We start from the raw sequence: 22,998 nt of genomic DNA on the forward strand, positions 1-22,998 counted from the left end.
GTATGTTGGCTTATAATATCATAAGCCATGCATTGTTTAATGATGGGGATACATTCTGAGAAATGCATTGTTAGGCAATTTCATCACTGTGTGAACACTACAGAGTGTACTCTATGATGGTATACCTAGATGGTGTAGCCTACTACACACCTAGGCTATGTACAAAAGCATGTTATTGTACTGAATGCTGTAGGAAATTATAATACAATGCTAAGTATTTGTGTATCCAAACATACCTAAACATAGAAAAGGTACAGTAAAGATACGGCGTTATAATCTTATGGGACCATCTTCATTAAGTGGTTCATTGTTGACCGAAATGTTTTCTGTGGCATGTGACTGTATTACATTATTTATTTTGTTGCTCAAGTTGTTCCAGGTTGGCCATTGGGAGCTCTTTCAGTTGAATTTGGTGTCCCTTTGACTCTCTTCATCTTTATGGCTTTTTTTTTTTTTTTGAGCACTTCCTTTCTGGCATCAGAAGATGCTCTAGGCTCATCTTAGATATTTTCTGCCTCAGTCCTAGAATCCACCATTTCTCCAAGGAGGCTTGGTGTCTTTTATTTGAGAATGACATTGGAAACCAAGATCTGAGTGTGTTGATTGCTGGCTTTCATTTTGAAAGATCATTTTGAGGATATAATATTCTTGAGTGGCAGGGTTTTTTTTCTTTCAGCCCATTGCCTTCCAGCCTTCATTGTTTCTGATGAGAAGTCAGCTGTTAATCTTGTTGGGCTTCCCTTGTATGTAATGAATTGTTTTCTCTTGCTGTTTTCAATATTTTCTCTTTGCTTTGCCATTTAACATTTTGAGTATGATGAGTCTGGGTGTGGATTTATTGGCATTTCTTCTGTTTGGAGTTTGCTGAGCCCTTTGTATGTGTAGCTTACTGTTTTTCAACAAATTAGGGAAATTTTCAGCCATTATATCTGAATAATTTTTTCTACTCCTTTTTCTTTTCTCTCTCTGTTACTCCCATTACCTGTATGTTGGTACACTTAGTGGTGTTCCACATTTCTCTGAGACTGTTAATTTTTCTTAGTTCTTTTTTCTCTCTGCTCCTCCAATCTGCATAATCTCTATCAATCTACAAGTTTACTGATGCTTTATTCTACTGGCTTAAATCTGCTGCCAATCTCCTGTGGTGAATTTTTCATTTTAGTCATCATATTGAAAAGATTCCAGATTTTCTGTGTTTTAAAAAATGAATTTCTACCTCTTTATTGATTTTCTTTACTTGATGAGACATTATCATTATTACTTTAATTCTTTAAACATGGTTTCCTTTGGTTCTTTGAATAGCTCCTCTGAAGACTTTGTCTGCTAAGTCCACCATCTGCTGTCCCTCAAAGGCAGTTTATTTTGCCTTCCCTGGGTGGATCATGCTTTCCTATTTCTTTGCCTATCTCATAATTTTCGTTGGAAGCTGTATATTTTAGGTGATATAGCAATTCTTGATATTGGTCCCTCCCATCCCTTTCTTGGGCTTGTCATTGTTTTTGCTTGTTACTTGTTTAGTGACTTGGCTGGACTAGATCAGTAAACTAGATCTATTCCCCTGCTGTTAGTACTCTCTAATGTTTCTCCTCACATGGTACAGCCTTAGTCATGGATACAATCACCCTGATGACCAGGGATAATTGTTGCTTCTGCTGAGTTCTCTTTGACTCTGCATCTTCCTACTAAGCTTACAGCTGGTCTTCTCTATTGGCATCACACTCGGCCATCAGCCTTCATTAATTGTTAGCTAATTGCTCTATTGCTTTCAACAATACCCTGAGACATTAATTGTTTTACATTCTGATCCAATTAAAGTCAGGACCCTTTGCAGGGGCAAGGTGTTGCCAGTCTTTGAGGCTTGCTCCAACTCTCAGAGGGCTCTTCTTAGTGGTCTCTTTTGCTGTTCTGTTAAACATATAGCTGGTTTATTATTTTACTTGCTGCTACTAACGTTATGGAACTACCAGCCTCCTCTAAATTGCTTACCTTAAAAAACTCCATTGTTTCCCACACAGTTCTTAGGCATGAGCTCCCCATCTCTCTTCCAAATAAAGTGAGTCCCCTTGGGCAGCATTCCAGAGCCCTCTGATTTACAGCCTGATTTTGTTTGGCTCTGTGTCCCCACACAAGTCTCATCTCAAATTGTAATTCCCATTTGTCAAAGGAGGGACCTGGTGGAAGGTGATTGGATCATGGGGGCAGTTTACCCAATGCTGTTCTCATGATAATGAGGGAGTTCTCACGAGATCTGATGGTTTTTAAAGTGACAGTTTCCCCTGCATGTGCTCTCACTCCTGCTACCTTGTGAAAATGTGCCTTGCTTCTCCTTCACTTTCCACCATGATTGTAAGTTTCCTGAGGCCCCCCTAGCCATGCAGAACTGTGAGTCAATCAAATCTTCTTTTCTTTATAAAATTGTCCAGTCTTGGGTAATTCTTTATAGCAGTGTGAAAACAGACAAATACACAGCCTCTCTCCCTGGGCAAAACTTCTGCACTGCTGCCCTGGAACTGGGGTGGGACAGTGGACAACTTTTCCCGTAGTGACATTGCTGCTTTACAAGTGGGTTGCTGGGTGGGGATCATAGTCTCTGGTCTTCTCAGCATGTCCCGCACAACTGTAGTACTTATGTTTTAATGCCTTCGTTCTTGCTACTTCATTATATTTATCTTAGGTATTCTCAAATCACCATCTGGACAGGAGTATGCATTGATGGTTCTGCCCACATCTTTGGGTCTCTCCACAGTTGTTTGTTTAGGCTAAATAGACAGGAGCTATTCACTGAACACTTGACCATTTTTTACTGCATTCTGAAAACAAGTTAATAAAAATTAAATTATTGGTTTGTTTTATAGTGTATTGAAACAATGGAAGGTGCAAACCAATTACCTGGGGATCTTGTTAAAATGCAGATTCTGAGTGGTTAAGTCTAGGGTAGGTAGCCTGGGAGTCTGCAGCTCCCAAGTGTTTCTAGTGCCACAGATTGTGCTTTGTGAAGCAAGGAATTAAAAGACAATACCATATTGGGAAGATTCAACATAATAAAAATGTTAGTTCTCTTTAAGTTGATCTGTGAAATATGATATTCCAATTAAAATACTAAGGAAGGTTTTTTTATTTGTTTGTTGTTAAGGATCTAAATCAACTGACTCAAAAATTCCTTTGGGGGGTAAAAAAAAGAGTATCCCCAAATTCTGAATGAGTAAATGAGAAGACTAGCCCTATCAGATAGTGAAATAAGTTACAAAGTTACAATATTTAAAACACGCTCAGGAATAGGCTGGAAGATCAAAGAAAAATTTATAAGGTCCTATAATTAGCCCTGATACAGATCACATAAGTATATAAATATTTGATAAAGCTTTGATATTGATACCTTTATGATAAAAGTGGCATGGCATTAATCAAGGGACAGCCAGATTATTGAATAAATGACATGGGGTAACTGGGGTAACTGGGTAACCATTAAGGAAAAAATTAAGTTGGAACTATATCTTACGCTGAAATTAATTCAGGTATATCAGAGATTTAAATGTAAGTAATAAAACCATTAAAATCCTAAAATAAATACTGGGAAAATTTTTAATATAATCTTGGAATGAAGAGGTCTTTCAAAATATAAAACCTAGAAACCATGACATCAATAAAGTGAGTTATATAAAAATGAAAGTTTTTTGCATAGCAAAAATGATCATAAGCAAAGTCAAAAGGAAAAATGTATCTAAAACCACAAGGAGCTAATAACTCCAAATAAATAACTTCTACAGATCAACAAGAAAAAACTAATAATAGAAAAAATGGACAAAAGTTGTCAAGAGTTTACTGAAAAGCTAAAAAACTGAAATGTGAAAAATGTTCTACCTCACTCAAATACAAGGAATACAAAAGAAAGCTATGCTGGGATATTATTTTCCTTCTCTTAGACTGATAAAGATCAAAGAGTCGATAAAACTGTAGTGAGAGAATGAGGGAAAACCGGCAGTCTCAAACATTACTGCAGAAGTGTAATTGTCTTTATTATTATAAGGGGGAATTTAGCATGGCTTACCAAACATTAACATGCACATATGCTTAAGGCTGGGTTTTGCACCCTAAACACATTATTGACATTTGGGGCTGGATAATTCTTTCTTGTAGGGGGATGTCTTGTGTATCATAGGGTTTTCAGTAGCATCGCTGGCCTCTACCTACTAGATGACAGCAGCACCCCTCTAATTCCCAAAAAAATGTCTTTAGGCATTGCCAAATGTCCCCTTGGGGGTAAAATTGCCTCTGGTTGAGAACCACTGCCCTGGAACAAGCAATTTCACTTTTAGCAGTTTATCCTACTGATTCACTTGCATAATGATAATATGATGTATACCCAGATAGTTAGTAATTACAGCATTGTTTATTGTAATAGCAAGAGATTAAACAGTTAAGTGACTGTGGGAGAATTGTTAAATTATGATACATCCATGTGGAAAATTATGCAGCTTAAAAAGAATGAGTAAATTCTTCATGTGCTGATACACAAAGATCTTCAAGATTTATTGAGTGAAAACATCTGAATGAATAAAAGTGAATAGAGTATGCTACTATTTAGGTCAAAAAAAGGAAACATGTTTGTATAAGCCTAGATTTCTGGAAGGATGCACAAAACCTAAAAACAGTGTATGCTTCTGGGCAGGAGACCTTCCTGACGGGGTGACAGGAGTGGGATGGGAGCTTGCCACAGTGTATCATTTGAACTGAATGTATTGCCTAAACAAAAGAATGAGTAAAATACAAGTTAAAAGGATAATGTTAAATTTTTAAAAAAAAATTTTTTTTTGAGACAGAGTTTCGCTCTATCACTCAGGCTGGAGTGCAGCGTCGTGATCTCAGCTCACTGCAACCTCCACCTCCAGGGTTCAAGCAATTCTCCTGCCTCAGCCTCCCAAGTAGCTGGGTTTACAGGCCTAAGCTACCATGCCCGACTCAGTTTTGTATTTTTAGTAGAGACGGGGTTTCACCATGTTGGCCAGGCTGGTCTCAAACTCCTGACCTTAAGTGATCCGCCCGCCTTAGCCTCCCAAAGTGCTGGGATTACAGGCGTGAGCCACTGTCCCCAGCTGATGTTAATTTAAAAAAAATGCATTCTATTAAAAGGGCTAATTAATTTTACTGTATGATAATTTTTTAAATAAATATTTAAAAGACAAGAATTACTCACAAAATTGAATTACCATAGGTTCTAGCCATTCTGCATCTGGGAATATACCCAAAAGAATTGAGAAGGGAATTGAACAAATTTTTGTACACCCGTGTTGACAGCACCATTCTTCACAATAGCCAAGAAGTGGAAGCAACCCAAGTGTCTATCGATGGATGAATGGATAAACAAAATAAATAAAATGTGGTATAGCCATACAACGGAAAATCATTCCACCTTAGAAAGGAAGGACATTCTGACACATACTACCATGTGTAGGAAACTTAAGGACATTATGCTAAGTGAAATAAGCCAGTTACAAAAGGACAAATACTGTTTGATTCTACTTATATGAGGTACCCAGAGTAGTCAAATTCATAGAGACAGAAAGTGGAATGGTGGGTGCCAGGGGCTGGGAGAGGAGGGAAGGAGGAGTGATTGTATAATGGGTACAGAATTTCTGTTTTACAAGACAAAAAGAGTTCTGGAGATGGATGGTGGTGATAGTTGCACAAGAATGTGAATGTACTTAATGCCACAGAACTGTATAGTTAAAAATGGTTAAGATAAATTTTATGTTATATATATATCTTATAATTAAAAAAGACATGGAAGTGAATTGAGTCTGATCAATGTATACTTAAATACACAATTTTTCACACACAGAAAAACCCTAAGAAGTCAAAATAAGTACAACATATTCCTTAATAAAGGAGAGGAAGGGGAAGGAGGGAAGGAAAGGAAAGGAAAAGGGAAAGGAATGAAAGAAACAAGACTATTTAGACTGCACTAGGTGTTTCTGAACTGGCTTAAAATATGTTTGGGAAAAAAATCAGAATCTTGTGATTCCCACCCCTCCCTAACCTCTTTGAAAATGTAAACATTATTTTTGGAACTCTATTGGAACAATGGGGAGAGATGGCAGGGCCAGTGAGTTCTCAAAGCAAGAGCGGCTGGGGTTCCCTGGGTGTAACTGGTCCTTCCCAACCCAGGACCGGGCCAAAGCCGAGGCAGTGAACAAGAGGCTCCGGAAGCAGCTGGCCGAGTTCCGGGCGCCACAGGTGATGACTTACGTCCGGGAGAAGATCTTAAATGGGGACCTGGAGAAGAGCATCAGGATGTGGGAAAGGAAAGTGGAGATAGCAGAGGTGAGCCACAGGGAGCCCCGAGATGGGCAGTCTTTTATGTCTTCAACGTTTTCATTTAGGATTTTGTTCTTCGGGCTAAGAATACAGATGTTTGGATATGTAATTTCTGGGAGAAACCTCAGCAGTTGCTTTAACTATTAAAGCAAGATGAAGGATGATTTTTTTTTTTTTTAAAGTTCCCCCTTTTGCATTTTTAGGGGCAGTGTCTTTTCCATTTTCAGGGAGAAACTCTGTAGTAATAGTGTGTTTTTAGTTGCTTGTTATCTTAATGAATTCTAGAAGTTTCTGAATCCCTCTGCACTGGTAATTTAGTGATTGCTACTTTATACATGGAGAAGTCAGTTTTTTTAAAAATGAGATAGTGATGGATTTTTTAATATCACTCAGGACCTCATTCCATGCATGTACACAGTCGCCATGGATCTTTCTGCTTTTGAACAAATCCCGCAGACTTTGAATATGGTACCATGTGACAGGAAGCACCCTTGCTCCTGTGAGCTGTGGGAGATAAATGGGCAATGGGAAACCATATGCTGGTGTCAGAAGAAAGACAAGCACCTAGGCTGCCATGGCCAGGCTGCAAACTGAGGTCATGCAGGACATCATCAGAGTAGCTTAGAAAGCCAGTCAGGTCACTTGGAAAACTGGGACCTTGGCGTTTTCACATCTAGACCCTGGCTCCCATTTCCTATGTTACTTTCTCCTGTGTCTCCTGCAGCCATTTTGCAGCAGAGAGTGAATTAGGATCCAAACTTGGGCCCCTCAGATCCGAAGCTGAGAAGTAGCAGAATCGTGGCAGGAACATGCAACTTCTCACTTTACTGAACAGAAGAAACATGCTCCATAGAAAAATCTTCCGGTGGGTGCTGCCCGTTGGTGACCCCTGCACAGCAGCATGGATGAAGGACATGCTGCCCCACACAGGGTTGCCTGCACCATCACGGGGCTGGATGAGGGCTGCATTCTGAGTAGCCACAATCAGTTTTCCCCAAGTGACCTTCTCCCCCCTCTCCTTTATCTTTGTCTTTTTCTTTTTTTTTTTTTTTTTGCAGATGTCCTTAAAAGGCTATCGTAAGGCTTGGAATCGAATGAAAATAACCAATGAGCAGTTGCAGGCAGATTACCTTGCTGGGAAGTAGCCAGAGGCAGGCCACGGCTTACAGACCATGACATGACCTATTAAAGTAATCAGCTCCTTTCTAGTCACGGGCTTCTCTCACTGTTCCCTGTCTGCCTGGTGTTCCCAACACCCCAGCCAGGCTGAGCATCATCTCCTGGGCCACATCTGCCCATGGGGAGTGTTTTCACAGCCTGGCCCTTGGAACTGTTAACCACTGAAAGAACCACAGAGCACTCTAATGGTTTGACACTTGTTAGCCAGCATTTAGTTCACAAGCATAATGAAAGTGACCTTCCCACACCTGGGAAAGGGACAGAGGAGGGAGAGCCAGCCCAGTGTATGCCGTGGGCTTATCTGTGGCAGCCCCAGTGTGCAACTATCGAAAACAGACACCAAAACAGCATGGTGAATGCCTGGCACTCAGCATTCTGAGCTTACTCTTCAGTTTGGTGGGGTAGCTCCTAGACTAGATACTGCTGCAAAAGAAAACAAGCACAAAGGAAACCAAGATGATTTCTTCGGGCTGATGCAACCTGTTCTGACCTGCAAAAATCCTACCTTCCCCCACCTCCCCACCGTAATAGTCATAGTATAAGGGTTGTACAGACACCTCAGGAGACCTGCCTGATTCCTTTACACCCTTCTCCCTAACATCTAGACTATCTCTAGAGCTGTTTCCTAGTCGTGAATGCGTGATGGTCCTTCTTTGTCCCTGCAAGTATGATCCAACATGGCCCAGTTCAGAATCAGAATATGTCTTCTGTGTCATGGCGGCATTTGGTCCATGGTGGGAGAAAGAAGTCAACTTTTCCCAGTGGTGGAGTGAGGACAGGGGAGGGCCGGCCCTCTCAGCCTTGGATGTGATCCATTTGCTGTAGTCTTCCACCTTGGTGTACAGAAACAGGCCAGGGCACGTCTCACCACCGAAGTTCAGGACTCCTCTCAGAACCCACAGATCGAACTGCTGTAGCTGGCACATCATTGGGCTTCCTGGGTCCCCCTGTGATAAAAGGCAGAAGGCTTCAAGTCTTAGAAAAACTAGTTTTTGTTGTAAATCTATCCTTGTGCAATATACTGTTTGTTCTAGAAATGTTTTATGCTGGTTCTCACTGGAAATGGGGCAAATTATAGGATACGATTTCAAATCTAGGCAGCCACCACCACAAATTCCAACAAGATGACTTTTCCTTTTATTATGCAAATTAGCTGTGGACTTCTGCTGATTGCCTATAGCTTCCTGGTTCATATTTCATTTTCTTGCCCCTTTCCAGTCCTTTGGCCAAACCTTCCCTCTCTTCTGGCTTCTCATTCCTGAAATGTTGGTGTTTGTTTCTGTTTTGTCCTGAAATGCTCACATTTTCCCTCCTCCTCTCTGCCTTGCTTTGACCCTTAGTTTAAGCCACTTCCTGCCACCTGGCAGCTGCTCACCAGCCTGGCTGGCCGTGCTCTTGGTCTTCCCTACTCCCAACGGAGCAGTCCTCTGGGACTTGGGAATTCTGCCACATACACTTTACCTAACTTAAAGTGAGGGAGTAGAAGCTTGGCATCGTTAGCTAGATATGGGACCCTGGCAAGTGACCAAATCCTCTCTGAGCCAAAGTGGGAACACAGTTAATGCCTGTAACACGTGCTGAGCACAGCACAGTGCCTGGCACACGGCAAACACTCCATAGAATATTAGCTACCATCATCTGGATGTCTCTATAAAGGCCATCATTTTTCTGAAAAGTTGGGGAAAATGGGAAAAGCAACAAGGCAACTACTAGGTATCATTTACCTTACCTGCCCAGACCCCACACCCCTAGGTCTCCTCTCAAAGGAATTCCTGCCCCTCCCGTGGCCCATCTTGGTCCGAGAAGGGGGTGGTCATCCCCCGGCTAGCCAGCCACTTCTGACCTGTGTAGCCTGCCTGGCTGAAAGGCCCGGGCAATGACATGTTGCTCTCGCGGTTTGGACTGAGACACAGAATGGGGCTGCAATTAACAACAGGAAACAATTTGAACAGACTCAACCAGGAGCAGCAGAAAGGCAGAAGAGCAGCCACCTCACCCCCTTACATCCGAGGCCTGAGTGTGTGGTCTGTCTTGGGTATTTCTCTCTCTCTCTCTCTTTCTCTCTTTCTTTCTTTCTCTCTTTCTTTCTCTGTCCCCAAGGCTGGAGTGCAGTGGTGCAATCTTGGCTCACTGCAACCTCCACCTCCGGGATTCAAGCAATTCTCCCACCTCAGCCTCTCGACTAGCTGGGGCTACAGCTGTGCACCACCATGCCCAGCTAATTTTTTTTTTTTTTTTTTTTGAGATGGAGTCTTGCTCTGTCCCCCATGCTAGAGTGCAGTGGCATGATCTCGGCTCACTGCAACCTCCTCCTCCTGGGTTCAAGCGATTCTCCTACCTCAGCCTCCCCAGTAGCTGGGATTACAGGCGCCCACCACCACACCTGGCTAATTTTAATTTTTAGTGGAGATGGGGTTTCACCATGTTGGCCAGGCTGGTCTCAAACTCCTGACCTCGTGATCCACCCGCCTCAGCCTCCCAAAGTGTTGGGATTACAGGCGTGAGCCACTGCACCTGGCCTAATTTCTGTATTTTTAGTAGAGATGGGGTTTCACGATGTTGGCCAGGCTGGTCTTAATCTTCTAACTTCAGGTGATCTGCCTGCCTCGGCCTCTCAAAGTGCTGGGATTAGGCATGAGCCACCATGCCCAGCGGGGTATTCTCTTTCAATAAAGCTCCTCTTTTCCAAGGAAGCCACCAGAACAGAGATGAAGACCAGTGGGAAAAGAAGGGAGCAACTCCGCGGGCAGGGCAGCGAGGAGGCCGTGCTGCAAAGCTGCCATGATTCCCTGGTGATCTCTCAGCAGGCCAAGGCCAGACATGTGAGGAAGGCCTTGAGGACTTCATTCTGTGCCTCTCCTTGGATGGAAGGGGGTGCTTTAGTGTGGCACTCTTGACTTTTCAATTAACTGGTGAACAGGCCCTTGTGTGCACGTCACTATGTCTGCCTAGGTCATGGGGGCTCCCTGGCCAAGAATGACGTGGTTCCCCCTTTCATCAGTCCCATTCACAGTTTGTCTTAACTGTAGTGGTATAGCCAGAGCAAGAAAAAGAATGTGATTTAGGACAAATGATTGGATGAGTGATTGGTAGATGTCCTCAGCTATGGCGTGGTTTTGCAGGTCACTGTTCCACACACCTGGGCACAGCATATACGCTTTTTCTCTTCCCCATAATCCTGTAGGGGCTGCGACTTCTGAAGCACAAGAGGCAGAGGCGAACAGCTCCAGGTGCCCCTCTGGAGCTACCCTACCTCATCTCCCAAGGGAGCGGCCACAGCCCAGAGTGGGGTCTTTCATTGTGTGATCTCTTCCCTTGACATTCAGCAAAAGCCCTAACATTGGTAGAATAAAGGCAGGATGGGTGAGTGCAGAGTGATTCTGCTTTTGTTGGGTTTCAGGGAAACCCATAGGCAGATTCTGAACCTGGTGGTTGATTCTACATGTGGGAATTGTGGCTTTGAAGACCTCTGGACATGAGAACATATTTCCAAGACAGAGGATTCTACGGGGACAGGTCACCATTAAATGGTGTGCAAGCATAATTCTGTTCAAAAATGAAGGCCTGTTTAGAGGTGTGTCACAGTTAAAAACCAACCTGAACTTTGCAGTTAGATTTTAAAAGATGGTCACTTAGAGTAGAAATAGCTTAGAATATTCCATTGCGTCTAAGATACAGTTAGAAATCAACATCTTTGAAATTAGGGTGTGTCTTTTAATCAGTTGACGTCAGAGTTTAACTGGCAGCATTTTTTTCTTTCTTGGGATTACAAAAAATGGTGGTGCATTCTATAATTGGCAGCATCTTAGATCTGAGGAAGTATGATACTTGTTTGATGGAATGGTTGAGGGCAGAATTTTGTTAAAAAGCTATATCTACACTGTATTTTAACACATTATCTAATTTAAGAAATTGTTAAGATCCCCCACCTGGCAGAGGACCCAGTACAAAGTAGGCACTCAATAGATGTTACACGAACTTTGGAAGGGCAAACATATTTCTTAATGAGAGGCAGTCCTTCGTGTTTTGCAATAAAATGCCTTTTAAAAAAATTATCTGTATATATGTATTTTTTCCCCTTGCTCTAAAAATCCTGCCTTTCTGGATACTATGGGGAAAAAAAAAATTCCCCATCAGGTGTCCTGAAGGTTATTTAGAGGAGAGTGTGTGATAAGCCTCTTAGAAAAGCAATTGGAGAGTAGAGGAGATAAACGCTATCTGGATATCTGGTAGACCTAGGTCCTTGTCTTTGCTGTAACTTTTATTGACTGTGTGACCCTAGTAAGCCACACTTTCTCCAGATTTGGATATGAAGGGGCCTGAACCAGGTGTGTGTGACTTCTACACATTTTTTTTTGAGGCAGTAGGACAGCCACATCCATACAGCCCTCATCTGGGTGGAGGGCAGGGCTTCTCAGAGAAGAAAAACCCAATAACTGATAGCATCAGAGGGGAGTCTAGGTTCCCTAGAAGCTGAATACAGCAGCCCCACACTGTAAACCTGCTCAAAGCATATCGGCCTGTGTGGTTTGGACTCAGACTTTCAAATTTTTAGCTAGTTAAAAAGCACCTGTGACTTAGACAAGCTTCATCATGTTACACTGAAAATCGTGACTGGTTCGTTCATTCAGCAGATTTTTATTGAGCGCATACTGTCTGCCAAGTGCTATTCACTCCAGAGACAGCCACTCATCCCAAGTCCTAGTCCCTGCCCTCACAGAGCTCCCCATCTAGGGAGGGGGAGTCCTGAAGCTTCCCTGGATGTGACCAAGTCTTACTCGCAACACTTAGCTTCTACTCCATGATGTTCTTACCAAGCAGGCAGTCTTGGTTTCCTCTTTCGTGTGGCTGCCGCATTCTGTCTTCTGGAGTTTGTGTAGGGGACACATGTCAAGATCTTTCACGAAGATTTTTCTCAGGACACTCATCGTCATGTGATTTCCTGTCTGGACCATGCAACAGAGAGCCCAGGGATTATTAACCAGAAGGCAGTCCCCTATGTCAACACAACTCCCACTCATATAGCCAAATGAGAGTGAGAATTTTTTTTTTTTTTTTTGAGTTGGAGTCTTGTTCTGCCCCGCAGGCTGGAGTACAGTGGTGTGATCTTGGCTCACTGCAACTTCTGCCTTTCGGGTTCAAGCAATTCTCCTGCCTCAGCTTCCGGAGTAGCTGGGATTATAGGCATGTACCACAACGCTCAGCTAATTTTGGTATTTTTAATAGAGATGGAGTTTCACCATGTTGGCCAGGCTGGTCTCGAACTCCTGACCTCAAGTGATCCACCTGCCTTGGCTTCCCTAAGTGCTAGGATTACAGGCATGAGCCGCTGTGCCCTCAGAAATGTTCTTATAAATCCCTTTTTTTCATAGAAATAAGAACCTGTGACTGAGTTTTTATTGAAAACTACCTCCACTTTGAACTTGAATGTGCAAACAGGCAGAGAACACCCTTCCTCCTCTTCTAGAGAGTATCCATTTCCTTGTTTCTTTCTTTCCCCAAAATAAAAGAAAACAAGGATGGCTTAGACAAGAGGACAATCAGCCCTAGTTCGGGAACTAACATCCCCTCACCTCTCTGTACCCTTGTACTCATTCCAGGGTGTCCACTGCCTCTGTACTTCCAGTTTTGGTGTAGGGCTAGAGGGTAAAGGACCAATGTGATGTAAGAATGGCCACCGGATGAGCGCAGTGGCTCACTCCTGTAATCCCAACACTTTGGAAGGCCGAGGTGGGAGGCTTGCTTGAGCCCAGGAGTTCGATAACAGCCTGGGCAACATAGCAAGACCCCATTTCCACAAAAAATAAATTTAAAACAATTAACCAGGCATGGTGACATGTGCCTGTAGTCCCAGCTACTCGGGGCTGAGGCAGGAGGATCACTTGAGCCCAGGAGTTCAAGGCTGCAGTGAGCCATGATGGCACCACTGCATGAAAAGACCCTGTCTCAAAAAAAAAAAAAAGAAGAATGGCCACAGAAAGAGAAAGCCCTGGGAGTCTTGACTGATTAGGTAATGGTTTCAGCCAAACTCTAGAACCTCAAGCAAGCTCCATTATTAAATTAAGATAGGCCCTAGATTGGATTATCCAGGTCACCCCCACTGCCAGCACACACGCAGCCTCCTCTGGGAGGAGGAATGCCTTAACTGCAGATGTGGGATTCCATCCTGACACCCAGCAGTTCTGCAAGACTGGTGGTGTATGCAGCATTCTGCCGAGGAAGCAGATGGACTGGACCAGGTTGCCAAAATGCATCGCTGTGTCTGTCTTCAGGAGGGCTATGTTGTTGCTCATGGAGTTGTTATCAAAGTCCTCATGGATGATGATGGTATCGACTGGATACTCTGTGTGAGCAATCTTGCTGGGATCCATGTTACTTATACCCACTATAACGACAATGTCCTTCCTGGAGAGAGAGCAAGGGAATCCTGAGAAGCCAAGACAGCAAGGAAGCTTCACACTTCCCTGTTTTCCCATTGAAGTTTTTTCAGCCTGGAACACTCATCCAGCTCATACTCCCTGTGTTAATTCTTCCTCACCCCTTTGGACTCAAGTTTCTAGGAAATCTTTTATGAACCCCTAGGCTTGTGCCCTCTTTTGTGAGCCTGCAGAATCCTGGAGATTCTTTAATCTTAACACCATTTGCCCCACCACTAAAGAAAATCTGTTAACATGTTATTGCTGATTAATGTTTTTTCTATGAATAGGTTTTTGTTACATATTGTAGTTTGCAAAAGTAGTAATTGCAGTTCTACCAAAGATGTCATCTTGACTCCTGCTTTTAGTATTTACACTTAAAATAGGCATCTTTCCTTATTATATATTCTGTAAATACATTTTGGAGAAATTGAAGTTCTAATAACAATAGAATTGAGTTGGGTGTTTTCCCTTTCTCCTCTTGGGAATCACCCAAGAAACTATGAGAATGAGGAACAAACACAAACACCATAAAACCAAGAGACGCTAAAGAATCCAAATCTCAGAGTCAAAGGAAGGGCTGATGAAAAGAAGGATGGCAGGAGTGCAAGAGTTATAGATGACACTGACTGCCACAGAGCTCAGAAAAAGCTTGCTGAGCATGTTCTCCACAAAGAAGCGAAAAGAAAAGAAACAAGACCATCACCAAAATGAAGGCCAAATCAAAAGCAGCATAAAGGAGAATAGGGCCCACAGAAAACACAATTAGGGGCATTGAGAAATGTGACCAAAATGAAATGAAAATTAACAAAGATTTTTAAAGGCTTGAGAGGAAAATGAAAGATAAGGCAGGCACAGGAGGACCAGCTGACCACAAAGAAAGTAACCAAAATGATGAAACAGGAAAAATATTTCAAGATATGATTTAAGAAAACTTTTCAGAACTAAGACTTGAATCTATAGTTTGGAGACAGCTAACCTATCTCCAGTAGTGTTGAGTGTCCACTATCTCTATAGTTTGGAGTAGTTAACACTGAGACATAGTTCTGGTCAGGTCCCAACAGGAAATAAATGTTCTACTCAAACACGATAAATTTGGGTGAGTTTAATAAAGGGACTCTTTACAAAGGTCTTGGCAGGATGCAGGGAAACCACAAGGACAGCACTGGGCACTGCCTGCTATAGGCAGCTCCTGCTGAGGTAACAACGCTGTGCTGACACTGTCCCTGGGCTCTAGGTGAGGGGAGGATGTGATCAGACAGAGCTGTGTGGAGTGGGTCACTTAGCTGGTAAAAGCGGCCAACCAGCAACCAATATGCAGTAGCCCTCAGAGGAATAAGGATACTGACTTCACTTTCCCAACTCCCTCTGATCCCTTGCCTCTTTTATGCATGTTGGCCAAAACCAATTGGAATCCAGAAGGCAAGAAAGACCACTGGTATAACCCATACAGGTGAGCCTCCTGGGGCCTGGCAGGGTAGAAGAGTAGAGTTGATCTGAAGGGGCAGATTGGGGAAATCCAGCACAACTAGTAAAGTTGCTGGACTTGAGTGACAAAGAAGGAATCCTTGGACATCCAGACTAACAAAGATGAGGTCATCTTAATTAAGTTTGGCTGTATTGTCTAACCAAAGTACTGGCATTACAGGTGTGAGTTATTGCATCTGGCTGGTAGGTGATTTTAATTCACCTCTGACAGTCTAGGACAGATCAAATAGACTTCCTTGTCCAATTTTATATATTGAATTTTACACCAAGCATGGAGAATGAACTTTTTAATTTACCTGTGAAAATATTCACATAGACCACCCATAGTAGACAGACAGGACAACCTCAACAAATCCTAAATAGATCACCACGTGGTATAATTCAATAATGTTAGAAAACAAAACAAAAAACCCTAGCACCTGGACATTTTAAAACTCTGTCTTGGCCACACATGATGGCTCACGTCTATAATCCCAGCACTTTGGGATGCCAAGGCAGGTGGATCACCTGAGACCAGGAGTTCGAGACCAGCCTGGCCATCATGGCAAAACTTCATCTCTACTAAAAATACAAAAATTAGCTGGGCATGGTGGCATGCACCTGTAGTCCCAGCTACTCGGGAGTCTGAGGCAAGAGGATTGCTTGAATCCGGGAGACGGAGATTGCAGTGAGCTGAGATCATACTGCTGTACTGCAGCCTGGGCAACAGAGCAAGATTGTCTCAAAAGAAAATTAAATTATAAAAAATTAAAATATAAAGCTCTGACTTTAATAAAACCCTTGAGTCAAAGAGAAAATCAAAACCAAAAGAATGGACCAGATAGAAAATAGCCATAATGAAAACACTACATAGAAAACAGAACTTCCATGGAGGGCTAGTTGGCAGTAGCTCTCAGGATTTTAAATGCATGTCTTTTTTAGCCCAGTCTTTCTACTCCTGGGATGTCTACACTATGGTACACTTGCATGTGTGTGAAATAATGCGTGTACAAGTATGTCTGTTGCAGCATTTTTGGCAGTAGTAAAAGATTGGAAACAGCCTAAATTTCCATTAACAGAGGACTGTGTAGTTATGTTACTTCCATAACAGGCTATTGTGCAGCTGAAAAAAGAATGCATTAGCCCTTTACGTGCCAATAAGAAAAGGTCTCCAAAATTTATGATAAAGTGAGAAAAGGCTGTGAGTGAATTAATGTGTATGATGTGCTACCAGTTGCATTGTGGGTGTGTCAGGAGTGTGTTATGAACTTAATTGCGTTCTCTTGAAAATTTGTAGGTTGAAGTCCTAACCCCCAATTTGACCATATATTTGGAGATAGGGCCTTTAAGGAGATAATTAAGATTAAATGAGGTATAAGGCTGGGGCTGTAATCTAAGAGGACTGGTGTCCCTATAAGAAGAGAAAGAGACACCAAGAGTGCACAGGCACAGAGGGGAGGCCATGTGAGGACACAGCGAGAAGGTGGCCGTCTGCAAGCCCAGGAGAGAGGCCTCAGGAGAAACCAAATCTACTGACACCTGGATCTCAGACTTCCAGCCTCCAAAACTGTGAGAAATAAATGTCTCTTGTTTAAGCCACCCAGTCTGTGGTATTTGTTATGGCAGCCTAAGTAGACTAATACAAGGAAAAAGAAAATTCTCTGTCAATAGATATAAGAATCAATATAGCCAGACCTATAGGTACATAGATATCCATGAGTGCTTTGAGTATTTAAGAAGGAATAGGCAAGAAATTGGTGACAGAATGTGGCTCAAGGGAGAAAAACTAGGGGGCGGGGGAGGGAAGGAGCTGCTTTTCACTGTACATTCTTTGGTTTCTTGTGAACATTTTACTACATACTTTTTTTTTTTGACATGGAGTCTCACTCTGTCACCCAGGCTGGAGTGCAGTGGCACAATCTTGGCTCACTGCAACCTCCACCTCCCAGGTTCAAGTGATTCTCCTGTCTCGGCCTTCTGAGTAGCTGTGATTACAGGTGTATGCCACTATGCCCGGGTAATTTTTGTATTTTTTAGTAGAGACAGGTTTTTGCCATGTTGATCAGGCTGGTCTCACGGGAACTCTTGACCTCAAGTGATGCGCCCATCTCAGCCTCCCAAAGTGCTGGGATTACAGGTGTGAGCCACTGCACCCGGCTGCACATGTATTTTTAATTAAAAATACAAATCCTATGTTAAACTATTCACCAGCTGCATAATATTCCATCGAGGATTTATAATTTATTTAGCCAATTATAGTCATTATACTCTCTCCCCAATACTCTGTGTGTGTATATACGTAATTATAGATTATATACTATATGTTACATATAATATTGTATACATAGATATTCCATATACATATATACATATATTACAATATCATGTATATTACATATAATAGAGTATAGTATATAATTACATGTATAGTATACACTATATATTATGTATAATATATAGTTATATGTATAGCATGTATATATATGAAAAATTATAATTTCATCGCAATAGTGGGACATTAGGTTTCTTTTCAGTGTTTTGTGTGTAATTAACCATCCTAGGAACAGCTTTGTACATACAAATTTTCCAGTGGTTGAAATTATTTCCTTAATGTTGATTCCCAAAAATGAAGTCACTGGGTCAAAGAGTGAGAAATATTTACCAAAAACATTATTCTTTTAATAATATTTATGATTTTCCCTGGTTTAAAAGAATGCATATTTGTACTACAGAATTTGCAGAATACAGAGAAGCTAAAAGAAGAAAGTAGAAATCGTGCGTTCTGAGCATTCAGAGATAAGCACTCTTAAAAGCGCTTCTGTATTTTTTTCGAGGCTTTTCTCTGTGTACATGTATTTGTGGCAGTAACGTTTGTAAGGCCCACGTGTTTTAAGGTAAGGGCTCCTACTGACTGGCTGAACAGTTGATAAGTGTTAGGGACCCTAGTGTTAGGAGCCAGTGCCTCTGTGATAGCAGTAAAATCAGAAAGAATATCCCACCTGCATTGAATGGAGGACTCATCATTTCATTTTTCCGTTGCAAGGCCTGCAGTCCTCACAGCAGAGATCAGCCTTGGCAACTGGTGAATTTAGGGCTCACAACAGAGCAAGTGCTGAGCTGGTAAAAAGCCCTGTCCCCCAGAATGCACCTTTCAGGGCCTCCCCAGGCTGAGCAGGAAACAGGGCCGCCCCCACCCTCACCCCCAGCGATGCTGCGGGCCCCAAAGGCAGGGGCACTGGCCTGTTCTGAATGGCGGATGCGATGCTGAGGACCCAGAACTCGCTCAGGATGCAGCCGAAAGCCAGGTGTGTGTACTGGGAGTCCTGCAGCGACACCACCCACGGGAACTCCATGCTGCTGACCAAGCCCTCCTTGGGGTCAGGACCGTAGAAAACAGAAGCTTTCTGGACGCCACAACCTGAGGAGCAGGTGCGGAGCCTCACTGCCGGGGCAAGGAGACCTCAGGACCCTCTCTCCTGCGGGCTGTCTGTCTCGATCATCACTAACGCTATCTGCAACCCCTTTTCTTTATTTTGCCTAGTGTGTCTTCTTCACCCTAAAAGATGCTTAGTGACATTTTTGAATCCCAAAATTATGTTAGACTACAAATAAAAACTCTCATCTATTGAACACATAATGGTACACTTTGGCAGTGTCTGCCACCTTTCGTATTCATCAGCAGTTCTCAAAGCCTAGTCTGGGACCCCTGGGAGTCCTCAACACACTTTTGGGATCTGCAAGGTTAAACCTATTTTCATTTTCTTTTCTTTTTTTTTTTTTTTTTTCTTTTTTGAGACAGGATCTCATTGTGTTGCCCTGCAGTGGTGGGATCATAGCTCCCTGTGGCCTCAACCTCCCGGGTTCAAGCAATTCTCCTGCCTCAGCCTCTGGAGTAGTTGTGACTACAGGCGCCTGCCACCACTCCCGGCTAAATCCTTTATTTGTAGAAGAGATGAGGTCTTGCTATGTTCCCAGGATGATCTAGAGCCCCCTAGCTCAAGAGATCCTCCCTCCTCAGCCTCCCAAAGTGTTGGGATTACAGGCATGAGCCACTGCGCCCAGCTTTGAAACTATTTTCATAAGAATGTGAAGACATTATTTGCATTTTTGCTCTCTTCATTAATGTACAGTAGAATTTTCCAGAGGCTACAGGATGTCATCACTGTGATGGCTAGTAGTATGTGTGACCTTGTGTATTCCCTTTTTTATTTTTTATTTTTATATTTTTTTAAGATGGAGTCTCACTCTGTTGCCCGGCTGGAGTGCAATGGTGCAATCTCGGCTCACTGCAACCTCTGCCTCCCGGGTTCAAGCGACTCCCCGCCTCAGCCTCCCGAGTAGCTGGGATTATAGACGCACGGCACAATGCCCAGCTAATTTTTCTATTTTTAGCAGAGATGAGGTTTTGCCATGTTGGCCAGGCTGGTCTTGAACTCCTCACCTCAAGTGATCTGCCTGCCTTGGCCTCCCAAAGTGCTGGGATTACAGGCGTGAGCCACCGTGCCCGACCAGTGACTCCTTTTTCAGCCATGCATCCAACCACACTCAGCCCTGGCAGGTGCTGAGGTAGGGCCTGGGATTCCAAGGATGGATTTCAGGAGCCCATCAGAGTGACATGCTGAAGAGTGATGGCCATATAGAGGGATATGTGACACAGGGAGTGTGCCCAAAGTATAAGAGGAGGGGGCATGAATTCTGCCCAGGACATAAAGTCTCAGAGGGCTTCCCCCTGGGGGCAACCTTGCATATGAGCACCAAAAACAGTTTCCAAACCATGACCCTAAGAACTGATTGTAACATACAGAATTATCATTAAAGGACCTCTCCATGATGGAGCATCATATGACCAGACATCTCCATTAATTGACACTTGGTGACTTTGCTGGAACAATGACAGACTGATTTTAGCAAGATGATGTCTGGAAGTTCACTAAGTGCATCAGAACCACTAGAGACAAGATTCCTTATCTTTGGTCTGATTTCTTTTTGGGACATTGGCAATCTACGGTGCAAGGCATTTACCAACCTTCCCTAACCCCACAAGAGCTCATAAGTGTGTGATGACTTTTGCTTTTTCAGAGCTCTAGTTGGCTAGTTTATCTGACCTTACAAAACCCTTGGAAAGCCAAGATGTAATGAGGAAATCTGACCCAGAGATGAAATGCTTGTCTTGGCCCCTTAGCTGTGAGTTTTTAAGGAGGGAGAGGACCTTTCTGTGTTTTCTGGGTATCTCCTGGTCTCCCTGGGGCTGCAAGAAAACAGAGAGCTGCAGGAGACTGAGGGAGCTGGAGGACTCCCCTCTATGTGTGTGCATGTGTGTGTGTGCGTGTGTGTGTGTGCATGTGTGTGTGCGTGTGTATGTGTGTGAGTGTGTGTGCATGTGTGTGTGCGCATGTGTGTGCGTGTGTCTGTGCGTGTGTGAGTATGTGTGTGCGTGTGTGTGTGCACATGTGTGTGTGAGGGTGTGTGTGGACTTTCTCATGTCTCCCATCTAATTCCAGGCAGGCAGGGCAGGGCTGGCTGAGATGGCAGCAAGGTGGGACACAGCCTACTTTAGCTAGCTGTCTCCTCTCCGCCTCCCCTCTGTAGGCTGGAATTCTTAGTCCTGGGCAGCCTAGAGGTCAAGGGAGGAGGTGACCGCAGCTGCCACTTCTGCCATCTGAGGCTGTGGCCGCCTCCAAGACACCTGCAGCAGTAGAAGCCCCCTGCTCCCGGGACCAGCCCTGCAGTTGGGGGTTGTAGTTTGCAAAAGAGCAGTATTCTCCAGGAAGGACAGGGCAGGGGCTGGGAGTGAAGAGGCAGGCTTCTCGCTCACCCCTGTACCCAGAGGGCCTTATTTTCCTAACCACACTCCCACCCTAAGGATTGGCCCTGACTTTAGTTTCCTCCATCCACATCCCATGATTCACTTCTTTGCCTGGTTCCTGCCACCAATGCAGGCCGCCCAGTGCAAAGTGCCGTGAGTCATCTTCCCTAAGCCCCTCCTTGGATGTTAAGGACCACTTCATCTTCCTGGATGATCCCCTTCTGTGCCACATGTGCAGCTAAAGTCAGAGGGAGGAAAGCAGCACACTCACTGGTGGAAGAGTAGAGAAGGCCGAGCAGCACCAGGAGCACCCCTCGCATCTTGCCATCCCCAGAGAGACCCGCTGCGGACACCATGGGCAGCTGGGGAAACAAAACCCAATGACTCCATCCTCTTCCCAAACACATGGGGAGTTTTCTAAGCCTCTTTTTTCCATCCTTTTCCCAAACACACATGTTCCCTCCCAAACATCGGAGGCTCCCCTTCTTTCCACCAACAAAGGTTCCAAGATGTAGGGCACTGACCTGTCACATCCCTAGTGCTTGATTCTGTGTAGTAAAGAGGCAGGACCAGTTGGCCCGCACTGTGGTTTGTGAGATGGCCCAAGAAGAGAAGGCAGCTTACTCTTGTCAGTTTTCTTCTCAATCCAGCCCAAGCCCCTGAGCACCCCAGAGAGTTGGGTCTCTGAAAAGGGCTGCTTTTTGACTCGTGGAATTCAACCCTTGCCTTAACTCTGTAGCCATAAAATGCTGCTGAAAGAAAAGTAGAGTTTTAGTGGAAGCCCACCCTGGGATTAATGCTTCTGCTGTGGTTTTACCCTTCTAAACTCTGCTGGCTAAAAGAATGCTAGGGCTTCTGTTAACTGTTAACAGCCTGTTTTTTTGTTTTTTATTTTATTTTATTTTGAGACTGAGTCTCGCTCTATTGGCAGGCTGGAGTGCAGTGGCACCAGCTCGGCTCACGGCAACCTCTGCCTCCCAGGTTCAAGCGATTCTCCTGCCTCAGCTTCCTGAGTAGCTGGGACTACAGATGTGCGCCACCACGCCCAGCTAATTTTTGTATTTTTAGTACAGATGGGGTTTCGCCATGTTGGCCAGGCTGGTCTCGAACTTCTGACCTCAGGTGATCCACCCGCCTCAGTCTCCCAAAGTGCTGGGATTACCGGCGTGAGCCACCGTGCCCTGCCAATAGCCTGTATCTTTACATAGGCACAGCCCAAGCATTTAGCTTAGTTCATTTGCACCACCGCGGTAGGAAGTAGACACTCTAGTTATCACCATTTTACAGATTCAGAAACTGATACTCAGAGACATCGAGTAGCCAGTCCAAGGTCACACAGCTGTCAAGCAATGCACAGAAGCCCAAGGAACCCATGTGCACAGTTCTAAGTCACCATGTTCCACTCATGACACTGGATGCCTCTTGTCCTTAGAATGGTGCTCAGAGTTCGTCCATGAACTGTTCCTGCTCAAGGAGAAATGAACTCAGGCTGGCCTGACACAGTAGAGTTCAACAGAAGGATTCCTTCTACTGCCTTGGGAAGAATGTTCCACTGTGGCATCACGGTTACCATGGCACCACCAAGCAACTGTCTGGACATGGGGACTTAGGAGGAGCTAGGATGAAAGGCCTCCTTGTTGCTTAGCCTTGGCAGGGCTCTTCTGGAAGCCAGGCTCTCTCCTAGTCTAAGAAGGCAAGCTTTTTGCTGGATTACAAAGTCCTCTCTGGTCGTGGCCACGGTCTGTCTACCCCACTCAGCGCCCGCCCTGTGTCCACACATGCTTGTCAGACTGGACTGAGGAAGCCCACAACTGG

At 43.9% G+C, this 22,998-nt stretch overlaps 2 protein-coding genes across 8 annotated transcripts in view; one reads left to right on the top strand and one right to left on the bottom strand.

The window, feature by feature from the left end:
• CFAP263 (cilia and flagella associated protein 263) overlaps nucleotides 1-8,531 on the top strand; it is a 30,786-nt gene extending 22,255 nt beyond the window's left edge. For all 4 annotated transcript variants that reach the window (XM_024234003.3, XM_054533998.2, XM_054533997.2 and 1 more), the window contains 2 exons: nucleotides 6,166-6,321; nucleotides 7,374-8,531. In XM_024234003.3, the coding sequence (XP_024089771.1) occupies nucleotides 6,166-6,321; nucleotides 7,374-7,460 (243 nt within the window). In that variant the 3' untranslated portion in view covers nucleotides 7,461-8,531. The remainder of the gene's footprint in view (nucleotides 1-6,165; nucleotides 6,322-7,373) is intronic.
• PRSS54 (serine protease 54) lies at nucleotides 7,680-22,740 on the bottom strand. Of its 4 annotated transcripts, none has more exons than XM_002826475.5 (7): nucleotides 22,577-22,740; nucleotides 21,708-21,932; nucleotides 21,455-21,545; nucleotides 18,618-18,795; nucleotides 13,641-13,899; nucleotides 12,309-12,440; nucleotides 7,680-8,441 (listed from the first exon to the last, which is right to left on the bottom strand). In XM_002826475.5, the coding sequence occupies exons 3-7, from the start codon at nucleotides 21,537-21,539 to the stop codon at nucleotides 7,908-7,910; spliced, it is 1,188 nt and encodes a 395-aa protein (XP_002826521.3). In that variant the 5' UTR covers nucleotides 21,540-21,545; nucleotides 21,708-21,932; nucleotides 22,577-22,740; the 3' UTR covers nucleotides 7,680-7,907. The 4 variants fall into 4 exon arrangements, with proteins under 4 accessions (XP_002826521.3, XP_024089769.2, XP_054389969.1 ...); XM_024234001.3 differs by having other exon boundaries at nucleotides 21,708-21,935; nucleotides 22,577-22,737; XM_054533994.2 differs by lacking the exon at nucleotides 18,618-18,795 and having other exon boundaries at nucleotides 22,577-22,730.
• Nucleotides 22,741-22,998: the final 258 nt, after the last annotated feature.

Source organism: Pongo abelii, chromosome 18 (genome assembly GCF_028885655.2).
Source record: "Pongo abelii isolate AG06213 chromosome 18, NHGRI_mPonAbe1-v2.0_pri, whole genome shotgun sequence".
Classification (NCBI taxonomy): domain Eukaryota; kingdom Metazoa; phylum Chordata; class Mammalia; order Primates; family Hominidae; genus Pongo; species Pongo abelii.